The sequence below is a fragment of the Drosophila obscura genome, unplaced genomic scaffold (assembly GCF_018151105.1).
Source record: "Drosophila obscura isolate BZ-5 IFL unplaced genomic scaffold, ASM1815110v1 contig_87, whole genome shotgun sequence".
Lineage (NCBI taxonomy): Eukaryota > Metazoa > Arthropoda > Insecta > Diptera > Drosophilidae > Drosophila > Drosophila obscura.
Genome location: NW_024542880.1, coordinates 2,011,361 through 2,027,220, shown reverse-complemented (window position 1 = coordinate 2,027,220; position 15,860 = coordinate 2,011,361). Strand labels below are relative to the sequence as shown.

At 47.7% G+C, this 15,860-nt stretch overlaps 1 protein-coding gene across 4 annotated transcripts in view; it reads right to left on the bottom strand.

Annotated features, from left to right (window-relative positions):
• Positions 1 to 2,050: 2,050 nt before the first annotated feature.
• Positions 2,051 to 15,860, bottom strand: part of LOC111079813 (ran-binding protein 16) — a 161,605-nt gene continuing 147,795 nt past the window's right edge. For all 4 annotated transcript variants that reach the window (XM_041595857.1, XM_041595856.1, XM_041595854.1 and 1 more), the window contains one exon: positions 2,051 to 2,344. In XM_041595857.1, the coding sequence (XP_041451791.1) occupies positions 2,295 to 2,344 (50 nt within the window). In that variant the 3' untranslated portion in view covers positions 2,051 to 2,294. The remainder of the gene's footprint in view (positions 2,345 to 15,860) is intronic.

The following is a 15,860-nucleotide window of genomic DNA, read 5'->3' as shown; positions in this document are numbered from 1 at the left end:
TGCAATGTTTGCTTCGTCTTTGCTGGCAAAATATATCAAATTGATATAATTTTCGGGGTGAGTCTAATCATACCAAAAAAACAAGCAAATACTACTTTTCCAGTATATACCAACCTTTTTTTTGTTGATCTGAGTACTTCCTTCCGTACAGAGCCTAGAAAACAGTTTTTGCCGTAAAAAATTTCGTATCGGTTTCATACGAATATCAGCCCTGATTCTGTTCGCGAGGTGTTTTTTTTTTCGATCTGAGTACTAGGCTTAATACAATAATTATATTATTTTAATGTGCAATATTTTTTTGGCGGCTGGATTTGGGTGAATATATTTTTTTATTATATTTAAATTCACAAGCGTGAGCCCAGATAAAGCGGAATTAATTTACTTCCGTAACACTGGTAGTTGGAGGTGAAGGAACGGAGAACGGCCGGAAACGCCGATAATATGGCGTTGGCGAAAAGGAATGTAAAACGGACACTGGATAGCACTGTATGAACAGATATGTATATAAGCATATATATACATATATCGCGGAACTCGGACTTGGTGGGGAATAAACCAAAAACGCACTCGGAAGCGATTTGGGAAGACGAAATCGTACTTATCTTCGGAACGTAGCGATGTAATCCACCGATGCTTGCAGGTTGGACTCCTCCTTATGGGGAAGGTGAAAATCCGGCTCGAAGGACCAATGTTTGTAGGAGGGTGGATGTGGTCGGGTCGGCTTCGGTTCCCCAAGACAAGGATTCCCAATAAAAGTCGGAAGATGTGGTGCTTTAAGTATATCGTTGGTATATTTTCGGATCTCTAGGTACGAGGAGCGTTTTGGCTTTGTCGGGGTGGAAAAAGACACTGCCTCTCTCTCGTATAAGCACAGCTCGGCCTACGGCTAGCGCCCGTGATGGAGAGCCGTGGATCGCATTCACGCAGCGCGAGAGCGATGGGCAAGGGAGAGCGCGCGAGCTAACGGAGCGATGTTAATGGAATTAACAGCGCTGCTTCCCTAAACAGATACGATAAAACTGAAAACGCAGTATCGTAGAGAGTCATCATTGCCGAATCTGTATCAGCTCGGATCATAATTATAACCAGAATGAAGAAATTAATTTTCAGTTGCTTCACCCACCTCCTCCAGCAAGTGACCGCTACTCATTCTCTTTCTCGCTCGCACACTGTGCCTCGTTATGTACGCGAGCCCCCGCTGGCGGTGAAGCTGTAATATCGAAATGGTAAATGTATAATATACATGTTAGATGTAGAATATACATTGTAGATACAAGATGTAGTAAAAAAATGTAAAATGTAAAGTTTTGTAAAATTCTACATAAATCATAAGCTCAAAAATGTATATACTGACTGAGTACGGGTATACAAGTAGAGTCGCGTCCCCAGAAGCGACTAACACGTTCCTTCTCGTTCGTTCGTTCTTTTTTTCGAGCCGAAACACACACTGACAAATAATCAAGGCAATACTTGTTCAAACGAGAAGGATCGTGTGAGTCGATTCTGGGGACGCAACTCTACTTATACCCGTACTCAGTCAGTATATAAGTTTTTAAGCTTATAATTTTTTAGAATTTTAGAATTAAAAAAAAAAAATGTTACATTTTACAATAAAACTTAAAACGCAGTATCGTAGAGAATGACGATATCTACCAGATTGCCGAATCTGAATCAGATCGGATCATTATTTTAGCCAGAATAAAGAAATTAATTTTCTGTTGCTTCCCCCACCTCCTCCAGCACGAGACCACGCTAGTCGGTTTGTTCCGCTTTTTTGACGAGGAGGGATATTACTGCTCAGTATATTGGAGCTTGAAAGTAAGAACGCTAGTCACGGAAGCATACTCTCTCGCTTAACCATTTTCCTGACCCTGGAGAAGTTATTTTATGCGTCGTTAAAATGCCTCAAATTCATAGGCTTTGTGGACTCTCGTACAATATTCCTAGCCTTGAAGATAATAATTAAGGAGCTTACGGAAACAAAATAGTCTGCAATTTTTTTTTTATTTAATATGGTAAAAAATAATTTTGAAAATAAAAAGTTTTTATATACATTGCACTACATACATACATTTTATTATCATACAAAAAATATAATGTTTCTGGTAATTATTCCGACCCAGTTAATTGAACTTTGATGTATAATAAACCTTTCTTATAAAGCTATCATTCGCAACTAGTTCAATAATATCTGAGTCAATTTTTTTTTACTGATTGTATGCATTAAAATTTCGAACATTTTTGTATATCTAAAAGTAGGCATTTGTTTTTGAATAAATTTAGTTAACGAACATCTAAACTGATATTGAGTAGTTTGTTTCTGTGTAGGCCTGGTAGGAGTTTTCTGTAAGAGATACAAAAATTTTATTATTAGTAATTAATAGTGCTGTGTATGTTAAATTGGAAAACGATCGTGTTGATGTAGAAAATACATCATTCATATATATGCTACTCAAGAAAATCTAAGATAATATATCTTCAGATGCTTAAGGTAAAAATAATGAAGTAAAGATTAATTCGACGCCTTGGAATTCCCGAGGGCTGCCTGAAAAAATTCGGGCCTTGGTAAGAAAACGGCTTAATCTGTAAATTATATAAACTCTTTATCATTACAACCGTGAAATATTGAGGCCTGGTCGTATCACCTGCTAAGACAATCCATCTAGAAGTCGACAAAATGGGGCTACCATGATAGAAAACGTTGATAACATCTATGGAAGGATGATGGGAATTTTTGACATATGTGAAACTTCGATTCACACTGGCACCATTCAACATATATGAAAAACAGCTGATGCACACAATTTGGTGCGGGCGAAAATTTGTTTACTTCTAAAATTAATATTAATATTCATAATTTAACAATGGTTGTAAATGTAATTCAAAATATTTTCTTGTACAAGCTAATCATGTTTCTGGACATCGTTGATGATGATGAGGCAAACATGGACTAATAGGAGATATTAGAATAGGTATCTGTGTTAAAAACACTAAGGTCAGAAAGGTTCTGGTCGTTTGTGACTGCTTCTACTAAATCCAATCAAAGTTTTAGATACAAATATATATGCTGTTTTTTAGAAGCGGTTCGGGACATTTTGGGAGAAAGATGTACTCGAAAACAACGTAGCGTTTTTTAAGGAATGTTTTGTATCGCCATAGCATTGTATACTTTGGGCTCTTTTTCTTAGTACCGAATAGTCGGAAGACTTTTCGACGTATCAGCCAAAAACGTGTGCAATATCCTGCATGAGTTTTACAGAGCATTTATAAACGAATTCCTAGAAGATATTCCGCAAACTATCTCACTTCCGAGTGCCTGAGACAATTCGCATATGTTTTGTTGTTATTTCTTTTCCTATTGTAATGTCCTATTTCAGGCTGAGGTATGCATCAGCCTGTTCAGGGTCCTGAATTACAAGATATTTATAATTCACGAGGACTTTATCGGAAACCAGGAACTTTGCCAGAAAACTGAAATAGAAATCACAACACTTTTTGGTTCTTTTAATTTTAATAGTTTTCTTTATTCTTCCGTATGATTATTCTACCCGGTTATGTTAGGTTTTACTTGTACTACGACGCGGATGGTGATGTTGACTGCCTCTCGCGATGGCTGATTGACTGCCTCCCCCGATGGCTGGTGGGCTGCCTTTTTTATAGATCGGCCGGCCTTCCATGAATGTCTTATAGATATCTTATTTCTACTCCAGACCGTGGGAAGGGTTCTTACGTAAATCTCTCTGGCCGAAGTATAGCCTGCGCGTGCAGACGGACTGATCGGTACCAGATGGTTACCAAATCATTCCCTGCAGTCAGTGTCCAATATCCAATAATCGATGGTTACCTAAGCACTCGCCTCCCAATGTCCCAGGTAAGGTGATCGGTGTGCACCAGTACCGTGGGAAAGGAATTTCGTTGACGCTTCGGGAATATATATTGAACGAGAGCGCTCGGACGAACACTATTTTTTTTAGACATTACATTTTTACTATGATATCTACATCTAACATGTAGATTTAGGTTCCAATTAATTCTACACTCCTTTCCTGACGCGGCAGAGTGGAGCGGGAGTGGTTGTCTTTTCGGGGAGGGGGGGAAGCAACTGAAATAATTTCTTATCTGGCAATTATGATCCGATCTGATCAGATTCGAACTGGAGATGGATTTCTACACGGTTTTTAGCGTACCTTTAACTGTGCCTGCCACAGATTGCCTTGGGGGGGGGGGGGGCGTTTTGACACTTGAGGGTACACATGCGGAACCAAATTTGGTTTCGCTAGCTGTGGATCCAGGCGCTCATCGCGGAGACGGAGGGAGGACGGACGGAGGACGGACGGCGGGGGGAAGGACGGCTATACGACTCGGATGAGCGGTATATTACTTTAGGGTCCGCGTTACACACATTACCAAACCCATTTTGTCGGGTATAAAAATATTGGAATATTTATTTATTTAATATTATTTTAGGTTCTTATTGCGTAAACCCCTTCTGCTGGTCTCCTGTCTTTTGCCGTGTGCTGAGGTTGCATTTTTGCTGGGTGTTGATCGCTTCACCTGGGAGTAGCGTTGGCTGCTTCATCTGTTTGTGACGAACCATGGGATCCATGGTTCGTTACCCTCCCCCTTTCTTCCGGGTGGGTGGTGTTGTAGGGCGCCGCGTTTAGTTGTAGCGGCCCTTTTCCGGCTGGGGCCGGGACTTTCACCTTCCTCCTCCGCTTCTGTCCCGAATTGTTTCCGGTACTTCCCGCGGTACTTCCTTGTACTCTGTCCTGGGGGGACGAGTACATCCACTGCCGTCAGGTGCACCCTGGTGACTCGGAGTCCCCAGGGCGTGTCCGTGTAGACGTACTGCTCGAACTCCGGAAAGACGCGTCGTGCGTACGGCTCGTCTGTTTCTAGTGGCTTCGGTTCCGGAGTGGGCTGTTTATCGGAGCAGTATTCCTGTGGCCGGTGGCCTGCTGGCCTGCGCGTAAACAGCGGGGGGCTGCTTCGCCCGGGTGGTGCCGTGGAGGTTGGCCGGGTTCCTGGCCAATCCTCGTCGTCGTACGCCCTTGGCGAGTACGACGGCGTGGTCGGCCGTGGGAAGCGGTTGCTAGTTGGAGCTCCCGGTGGGGGAGACCACAGATTCTCTCGCCGGAATCTGGGGTATCGTGGTTCCTCTTCGTCTTCCTCGGTGCTGGTGGTGGAGTCTTCTGATTCTTCGTCCGAGGAGATGACGATAATGTCGTCGTGGTTGTTGTTCTTGTTCATCGTTCCTTGCTTGTGGGGTTTTTTTTTTTTGTATAATTACTTCTTGCTCGGGGCGCACGGTTGTACTGATGGGCACTACCGTTTCGCCTACCGTCGTTACCTCGGTCTTATGTCTTGAGCGGCGGGCAGAAGTCATGGTCAGCATTTTTTGGTTGACGCGTCTATTGGTTGAGCACGGGAGTGATCCGTGTTCCCTGGCCCGGTGGACGTGGGACTGGCCCGACTCGGGTGGCCGCGTCTGGTTGTCTTCGAGGTTCGTGGGACTTGTCCAGTCGAACGTCGGTGATGGGTACCTGGCTGGAGTCGGTTTCGCGAGCTGGGGCCTCGGGGTCTGTAGGCGTCGTGTTCTGGGTTCTTAGCCGGCGATGTAGGACCCAAATGATTACGCAGAGTGGAAATGCGATGCTGGCCGTGAGAATATATGTGGTCACACTTCTGATCGTCAGCACTTCGTGTAGGTGGCCGATGTGCTTAAGGTTTCTCAGGCTGAGTTCCCTCAAGAAGGGTAGACTCAGCCGTTCTTGATGGGACGTCACATTTACCTGGGTCATCACGGACACCACGGCTTTTCGTCTCGAGTCTCCTAGGTGATTTACATACCAGGTCCCATTGAGCGCGATCCGGTTGGAATATGTCACCAGATAGGTCCCAGAGATGTTCTGTGTAGCGCCAGTCTCCTCCAAAATGGTCACGTGTGCGTCGTTCACTATGATAGTGCCATGATCTACGTGGCTGATCGCTTCGAGATGTCCGGGCAGCGTTGCGCAGTGGGCAACCGACCCTGCTACCATCTGCTGGGCGCAGGTGGTCCCTTGATGTTGTTGGCAAAATGTCGCGCCGACGGTAGCCTCGCAGTTGCCAACATTGACGGCTTCTGTTCCACATTCGGCTACAATGTTTCCCTCGCCGAAATCCAGTATTTTCCGTTGGTGTTGTACTGGGAATATGAGCATTTTTCGGCATGTTCGTTTGGGTTGGGGGAACTTTATCAGGAACGTGAGCAGGTCGCTGCTTTGAAAGACGCTCACTTTTGATACTCCCAAAAGTTCTACCAAGCTGAGGTTGGTCAGATGCTGTGCCTCGAACTCTTGGATGTCGGCGCCGTCTAGTAGGGCTGGACTGATTATCTGGATCCGTGCCAGAGTTAGGCCGAGGATGAGGTTTTCCAGATCGGTGATAATAATTCTGTTTTTAGCCAGAATTATCTCCACCAGTTGGTTTCTCTCGGCGTCGTCGGATTTGTTTATCGTGTTCATGTAATGAGTCAGCTCGTTTAGGCGGTCCTGGATCTTGGTGTTGATCTCCATCTGGTTTGCCTCTGCTTCCACTAGTTGGCCTTGTTTAAAGCGAACCTGCTCCCAGTCGTTGAAATCGGGGGTGCCGGCGATAACTTTAAGGGCCGTCCCTAGGATGTTGATGCTCCGCCTGTCTCGATGGTGGATTTTTAGCGTAGAGATTAGGTTACGGATGTGGCCTAAGTCGGTGGTAATTACTTCCGTCATTCGATTAACGGCGAATAGTTCGGCGGCCTGTTCTGTTTGCACCACGTATTCTTCGTAAGAGGTTACGTTTGTCGTGTGGCGTAGGTATCCGTAGCTATCCCAGATGACAGCATCTCCATCCACTATGGGGATGTAGTCGGCGTTCGTATAGTCATGTAACTTGACTAGTGCCTGGGTCGTCGTGAGCATGGTGAACAGAATTAATGTAGTGTCCATACTGTTTTGGCTGCGGTAAATGTAGGTGTTGGTTGGGTATTTCGAGGGGCGATGAGTTTACGGTGAGGAACTTGTAGAACTGTCTTTTGCTCGAGTTAAGAAGCGAACTGATTTAGTACCGGGAGAACTCAGCTATATATGGCGTTTTCCCTTTCTTGATAGAGCCGTTGCGGCTATGTATTTTTCTCCGAACCGGGCTCGGGTTTCGTCTTAGCGGGTGGAGCGACACTTTTCCAGGTTATTGGTGGTATTTCGCTTTGGAGGGTGATCGCCGTTCGATGTCACGTGTGCTGAGTCTTCGACTTTTCTGTCTGTTGGCCGCGCGTGTGCTGAGGTTGATATTTCCTTGCTTTGTCTCGTCTCTTGCTGTGGATTGTGGTGGCGCATGTGCTGAGTTTTCATTTCTTTGGGTGTTGAACTCGTCATTTGAGAGCGTTCGTTACTTCCGTGGTAGTGGGGGTGGGTTACATATTCTGAGCCCGCGGGTTTCTTGGTCTTGTGCTGCGTTCTCGTCTTTGGGTTCGTTGGCTTTGGCTGGTCAGCTGCCGATATATGGAAACCAGAGTCGGGGCTAGGGGGGATTGCGGGGGGCTGGTGGTAGTATTTGCCTCGTCGGGGGCATCACTGTCCTCGTGGAATTCCTTCAGGTCGTTGATGTTAGCCACCTTCGCTTTTCGGCTGCCCGGATGCTGTAGTTTTACAATGTTCGGTGATGCAAAACCTTTGACTCGGTATGGTCCATCGTATTTCGGTGCCAGCTTAGCGGCGAATCCGTCGGCCGCGTTGGAGAGGTGGTGTTGTCGTAGAAGTACTAGGGATCCAATAGTGGGGCGCCATTGCCGGCGGCGGAGGTTGTAATGCCTTCCTTGTTCTTGGCTTGCCCTCTGGATGTTATTTCTGACAATGGTGAATACTTCGCTGAGTTTGGTTGCCTTGCCGAGAGCGGTCTCTGGGGGGCTTCCGGTGCCGGTCGTGACTTCGTCGTAGAGGGCTCCAGGCAAACGGGGCTCTCTTCCATGCAGTAGGAAAGCTGGGCTGAATCCCGTTGTCTCCGAAACGCTGGAATTTATTGCGAGGGATATTTCCGGTAGTAGCTCATCCCAGGTATTTTGACGATCCCCTACGAATTGGGCAATCATGGTCTTGACCGTCCGATTTGCCCGTTCCGTTGGATTTTCCTGGGGGCAGTAGGGTGCGGTATGTTGCAGTTCTACTCCTGCTGTCTGTAGAAATGACTGAAACGATCGACTTGTGAATTGCGTTCCGTTGTCGCATACGAAGCGTTTGGGTATGCCGAAATGGCTCAGGATTCGTTCTCGGAAAGCCAGTTCCAGGGTAGCGGTGGTGGCCTTTTTGAGTGGTACCAATTCGACCCATTTCGTGAAAGTGTCAAAGAAGACGAGCAGCATCGTGCTTCCTTTCTTTGATCGAGGTAGTGGTCCAACGAAGTCAGCGCATAGTGTAGCGAATGGCTCTTCGGCTTTGCGAGTAAGCATCCGTCCCACCGGCTTGCGCTGTTGAGCTTTGAACTTCTGGCAGCTTACGCAGCCGCGGACATATTTCCTCACGTCTCGGTAGAAACCTGGCCAATAGTACCGTTGGGATATTCGGGTGATGGTTTTCCTGACCCCTAGGTGGCCGGCTGTGGGTTGGTCGTGGCATTCGTGAAGTATTCTGGCTCGTTGATCTTTTGCTACGCAGAGTTTCCATGCTATATGGTCGTCGTCGTCGTCGTCGGCGCCATGGCCCAGATGTCGATATAGTTCCCCGTTAGCATAGGTGTAGTCGGGGTATTTCTGAGGCTCGTCTTGGACTTGTTTTATCCGGTGCTGGAGCCAGGGGCAGGCTGTCTTCTCCTCTTCGACCCGTGCGAGTGTTCCTAATGGCTGCCTGGATAGTGCATCTGCGACTACGTTCTGTTTGCCCGCTCGATAATGCACGTCATATTGGTATTGCTGAAGTTCGAGGGCCCATCTCGCTACTCTACCGTATGGGCTGTCAAGCGTATTTAGCCATTTTAGCGCTAGATGATCGGTGATTACATCGAATCGGTACCCTTCCAGGTAGCAGCGTAGTTTCCGAATGGCCCAAATGACCGCTAGGCACTCCTTGTCAGTAGCGGAGTAGTTTTCTTCCGCCTGGTTCAGTCGTCGGCTGACATATGCTATGACTCGTTCTTTGCCTTCGATTTCTTGGGTGAGAACTGCGCCAACTCCTAGATTGCTCGCATCTGTTTGCAGCGAGAACTTGACGTTGAAATCGGGGCACGCAAGGACGGGGGCGGTCGTGAGAAGTGTCTTCAGTAGGTCAAAAGCAGCCTGTTGTGCTTCGGACCATACCCATGGTTGGTCCTTCTTGAGTAGGCGAGACATCGGTTGGACGACCGTCGCGAAGTTTGGTACAAATCTTCGGTACCAGGACGCCATCCCGATGCATTGGCGAAGCTCTTTTAGGTTGGTGGGCGGCCGGAGTTCTTTGACGGCAGCAATTTTGTCGGGGTCGGTGTGGATTCCCTCATTGCTGACCATATGGCCGAGATACTTGATTTGGGTTTGAAAGAATGCGCATTTTTCTGCATTTATCCTTAGGTTTGCTTTCCGGAGTCGGGACAAAACCACTTTCAAGTTGCGTAGATGTTCATTGAAATCTCGCCCCACGATGACAATGTCATCTAGGTACGCGAATGCATATGGCTCCATGTCTGTACCAATCACGGTGTCGAGGGCCCGCTGAAATGTTGCCGGTGCCGAGTGCAGACCAAAGGGCATAACCTTCCATTGGTAGAGGCCCCGGCCCGGTATGGTGAAAGCTGTTGCTTCTCTACTTCCGTCGGCCATGGGGATCTGCCAGTATCCGTTTTTCAGGTCGAGGGTGGTGATGAACCGCGCGTTTTGTAACCGTTCCAGAATATAGTTGATCCTCGGCAGCGGGTATGCGTCGGGGATGGAATGCGTGTTGAGTTGCCGGTAGTCCACGCACATGCGCCATTTCCCATTCTTTTTACGGACGAGTACAATTGGGGCGCTGTGGGGGCTCCGGGAGGGCTCGATGAGGCCTTCCGAAATCAATTGGTCCACTTGTTCATCAATTATTCGCATCATTGCTGGGTTCTTAGGATAGTACCGCTGTTTTATGGGCCGGTTATCCCTCATGACAATAGTATGCTTGGCGACGTCCGACGTTCCGTGGAGGCCATCAAATTTTGGTAATTCCTCCTCTAGAAATGCTTGAATCTGCGGCGCTAAATCTGGCGGCCACGGCTCCGGGACTGGTCCAGGCTCATGTTCTGTTGGGTCGGCGGCTTCGGAGTCAAGTGGTTGGCGTGGGTCTTCGGGCAAGAGGGTTGTATCGAAGGCGCTGGGCGGTTCGATCCTCCGTTGGTAGTCGCTTATGTGGGCGACGATGGGTGTGGTGTCGACCATGGGTATGATGTTTTGGTACGCCGGGTGTAGTACTCGTGTTATACTACAGCCAGACTGGTACGTGAACAGGTGAGTCGCGATGACGCCTCTGGTATCACAACAACGACTTGTATGGGCGACGAAGATCTCGGACATGGCTCTAGGCATGGCTCGGTGCATGACGCTAAAAATCATGTCAGTACGCGGAAGGTACTCCATTGTGTGGGCGAGGATCGGTGTGGCGTCGGCCGTGGGTACGACAGGGCTGCGGTCGGTGTATCGTGGGGCCATCGTACTGGTTTCCGGGCCCGCGTTGAGGGGCTCTGTGGATATCAGTTCAATTATGGGCCCCGACCAGGGTGGGGTCAGCGTGGCTGTTTCCCTTGTTGCTGGGCTGTTGATCTGTTGCTGCCGTTGTCGGTGTTTCTATGTTCACTTTCTCCTGGGAGGAGAGGGTACTTACATGCTCTGTTGCTGGACTTGGACCTGGGCTTCCTGTGTCGAGCGCCGGGTTCCAGTGCGTTAGTGCTTGTCTCGTGGGTGAGATTCTCGTAGTTTCTTTGGGGTATGTGTCCCCTGTGGTTGGCCTAGGACGCGGTTGCTCCGTAGTGACCGTGGGACCCCGTTTTCCCGTTTGCTTGATTGTTGTTTCGTGTTGTTGGTTTTGGCTTCATGTTCGTGGGCCGGCGCTTTGCCTCTGCTGGGGCTGGGCTGGGTGTCGTGTTCTTCGTGGCGATCTGGGTCGTTTTGTTCATTGGGGTAGGTCGTGGTCGTGTGTTCGCTGAGGTTTGTATGGGTGTCATGTTGGCGTGGCTGGGTGCCGAAATTGTTGGGATAGGTTTCGGACGTATGACGGCCGCCGTTGGCTTCAGTTTCTGGTGTCGGGGTTCGTTGCCTTGTACTCTGTTGGTCGGAACGGTGTGGATATGTGGTGTGTGGCACTGATCTCGTAATTGTAGAAGTGTGGTACCGCACTGGATCGTTGTTTCAATGGCGCATAGGAAGTCCATGCCGACGATAACTTGATCCAACATGTTTGGTAGAACCAGGAGGGGTATTTGAACTTCTCTTTGATCCAGTCTGATGTGCGCCAGTAAAATTTTGGTGATCTCTCTGACCGAGCCGTCGGCCAGGCGTATGCGGACGCATGCATCTTGTAGGTTGGTGTTGTTGTCTAGTTGTCGGGCGAGGTTTGCACTGATAAAGCTTCGGGATGCCCCTGTGTCGACGGTGGCTTCCGTTGCCTTTCCTCGTATGGTTACCATTGCCACTATCCGGTTCTCGTTCATGTGTAGCGGGGTTTTTATTCGTGGGTCGGGGCAGACGTCGTTCCCGGCTGATCCCGTGTCAGTCGAGGACGCGAGTCGTTTCCCGACGTGTTCTGGCGACAGCAATCGATGGTCCGGGTGCCGCGCTTGCCACATTCCCAACAGAACAGGATCGAGGGATTTTGGCATTCATATGCCGCATGCCCTGCTTCACCACACCGGCGACAGGCTGCGCGTGGGTTGGCGATGGGGGTCGTAATCATGCGATGTGCTACCTCGGGCTTTGCCGTACTCACTGGGTTGGATGGCTGTCTTCTTGGTGAGTCTGCCGAGTCCCAATGAGGCTTCCGGAATGGTGTCCGATTGGAATCGTCGCTCCTCTGATCTGTAGTAGGCCGTGCGTATCTGGGCGTGTGTCGGGATGGTGCGAGAGTGCTCGGGATGGTCCGCTCTTGAATACTCTCAAACTCTGTGGCCAGCAGTGTTAGCTGTGACAAGTCCTGCAGTTCGTGGCGGCGCACGTACATCTGGTAGGCTGGGAGGGCGTTGTCGTAGATCCTGGTTAGCTCCTTGGTTGCGTCGTACCCAGCGTGGTGCATAAGTAGACGTATCTCGATGAGGAAATCTTTGAACAGTTCCCCAGCCAATTGCTTTCGGGCTCGGATCCGGTCTTCCAATTGTTCAAAATACCGTGGTGGCAAGAAGAACGTTAAAAATTCCTGGCGGAAATTTTCCCATGAGGAACTTTGTAGGCGGCTGGTGCGGAACCAACGACTGGCACGGTCTGTGAGAAGTTCGGCCATGGCCCGCGGCAGATGGTTTGTGTCCACCCCATACGAGAGCGCGCGTTCTTCGAGCAGTTCGATGAATGATAGAGGGTCATCTTGGCCGTCAAACTGGATTCCCCACTTTCGGATGCGTTCCGCCATTGGTGCAGCGTGGTTGTAGTGGTGCCCTTCCATGGGTCGGTCGATCGCTGGCAAGATCCTTGGCACGGGTGCTGGGTGGGTCTCTGTAGCTAGGGGCCTTGGAAACGGGGCAGCAGGAGTGCGGTATTCGGTGGCTGCGGGGACTCGTAGTCCGGTCTTAGGATCCATTTGGCGAGTGTCGGATGGTCCAGGAGTAGTGGGCAGTGGTGACTTGGAACGAGAGCGTGAAGCTGGCTTGGCATAGTGCCTCTCGAACTCTCCTAGGCGGACCCAGGCTTCTTGCGCGAGTGGCCCGGTGACTAGAGCGGCAAATTTCCTTCGGCGTTCATCGACCGTTCCTTCGCTGCCGAATCCGAATTCTTCGGCGAGGACTTCTAGTTCGTCCCGACGGAGCTTGTGGATCCAACCGGTGCTGACCCCTGGATTGGTAAAGTGCCCCGCATGGTATACCTCCTCTGGTTGTTCGTCGTCGTGATGTTCCATGTTGATTTCTGTTGATTCTTGGCACTGAGTCACTGTTAAACGGCACTTTTAGGATCGGCACTGCGTATACTTTCGCGTTTGTTTTCGCGCCCGGATTATGTAAGTGCGCGGACTTGTTATCGATTCAATTTCCTTTTTGATGGCAGTGGGTCTTTAATCCACGAAGTCCCTGATTTCGGTTTTCTTGAAGTTTCCACGAAAAATCCTTTAAAGTCCCTGCTCGGGCGCCACTTGTAATGTCCTATTTCAGGCTGAGGTATGCATCAGCCTGTCCAGGGTCCTGAATTACAAGATATTTATAATTCACGAGGACTTTATCGGGAAACCAGGAACTTTGCCAGAAAACTGAAATAGAAATCACAACACTTTTTGGTTCTTTTAATTTTAATAGTTTTCTTTATTCTTCCGTATGATTATTCTACCCGGTTATGTTAGGTTTTACTTGTACTACGACGCGGATGGTGATGTTGACTGCCTCTCGCGATGGCTGATTGACTGCCTCCCCCGATGGCTGGTGGGCTGCCTTTTTTATAGATCGGCCGGCCTTCCATGAATGTCTTATAGATATCTTATTTCTACTCCAGACCGTGGGAAGGGTTCTTACGTAAATCTCTCTGGCCGAAGTATAGCCTGCGCGTGCAGACGGACTGATCGGTACCAGATGGTTACCAAATCATTCCCTGCAGTCAGTGTCCAATATCCAATAATCGATGGTTACCTAAGCACTCGCCTCCCAATGTCCCAGGTAAGGTGATCGGTGTGCACCAGTACCGTGGGAAAGGAATTTCGTTGACGCTTCGGGAATATATATTGAAAAATATTGGAATATTTATTTATTTAATATTATTTTAGGTTCTTATTGCGTAAACCCCTTCTGCTGGTCTCCTGTCTTTTGCCGTGTGCTGAGGTTGCATTTTTGCTGGGTGTTGATCGCTTCACCTGGGAGTAGCGTTGGCTGCTTCATCTGTTTGTGACGAACCATGGGATCCATGGTTCGTTACACTATTTTCCTGTCAGTCAATGTTTACATTTTCGCAATAAATTTCACATTTTCGCTGTGGATGTCAATTATTTGTGGTTGCATTTGAAAATTAAACTATTCGACAAAATTAAAATTTTTCCGCTTCAAACCAAACCGACATTTTCTTATAGATTTTTGAATAGAATTTTGGTTTTTTATCTATGGCAGAACTTTTCTTTGAAGAAGTTTTGAAAACTGGTATTTTTTTTTGTCTGGACGTTGATATGCAACGACTGCGCCATCAAGTGGCCCCTGTGACACCAAGCCGAAACCTGTTACGCGCGGATCCAAGACAGAAACGCAGCCGCCGTCCCACCCAACCGACCGATGGGCGCTGCGGCATGACGCGCGACGCGTCAAACGATTGCGAACATGTCGGAAAGACAGGTGTTAGACTAATAAACGAGGAAAATTGGAGCATTCCTATTAGAATCGTAAAATTTATGCGGCTCAACTAGTCGGGGCTATCTACTAGAGGTGGAGAACTATCGATAGCACTATCGGCACTATCGATGGTAGGTCACTATCGCGGCGCCATCGATGGTAGCCAACCACTTTCGATAGTGCCCGACGTACCATGGATAGTATTTATTTCACATCACCAAAAAAAAAAAATTCGCGTTTATTTGTTTTGTCTGTGTGAAAACATTTATAATTAAAATCAGTGATACAATACAGAGAAATGGACCGCTTTCTTCAAAGCGGTATAATTCTTACTTTTAAAGTAGTTATAAGTTGTTTTGACTTTGTGTCGAATTTAAGGTAAACGTCGGAGCTCCCTCACACTCAGTGTGTCCAGCGCTGAAATGCAGGCATGGGATAGCAGCAGCACGGACTCGGAGAAAGATTTGGCGACCGAGAGGCAAACACATAAGAAGAAAAATAAAATCTCACAAGTGTGGAAATATTTTAAAAGGTCTGAAGACAAAAAATTTGCAAATTGCATTAACTGCGGAAAGGAGTATAAAACCAACGGAAATACGTCCAATTTGCACGATCATCTAAAAAGATTTCATCCTGGCTTGGTTCATGTCTCAGACTCCAGCACTCCAGCTGCAGCTACTTCGAAGGATACCGACAACATCGCATCTACAAGCAGCAGTTGTAGATCAAGTATGCATTCTGTAGCTTCTTACTTTAAAAGAGCTGTTTTGTACGACACTAATTCAAAACGAAAGAACGACAATGACAGGGCTTTAACGGAAATGATTTCAAAGGATGTACAGCCTTATAATATAGTGGAAAACGAGAAGGAACGTGTGAGTCGCTTCTGGGGACGCGACTCTACTTATACCCGTACTCAGTCAGTATATACATTTTTGAGCTTATGATTTTTAAGAATTTTAGAAAAAAAAAAAATTTTACATTTTACATTTTTTTGCTACATATGATATCTACATCTACATATACAATGTATATTCTACATCTAACATGTAGATTTTACATGTTCCAATTAGATTCTACATCTCCTCCGTTAGGGGTTGCTCGCGCACTGAACGCGGCAGAATGTGCGAGCGAGAAAAAAATGAGATGCGTTGTCGGTGGCGGGAGGGGGAGGGGAAGCAACTGAAAATTAATTTCTTGATTCTGGCTATAATTATAATCCGATCTGATTCAGATTCGGCAATCTGGTGGATATGGGCATTTTCTACTGCGTTTTTAGGTTTATCGTATCTTTAAAACTGTGCCTGCCACAAATTTTCGTCCTTTGTGTGGGCGGAAGGGGGCGGGGCGAAATTTTGAAATACACTTGTAGCAGTGTGATATCACATGAGTCTGGAACCAAATTT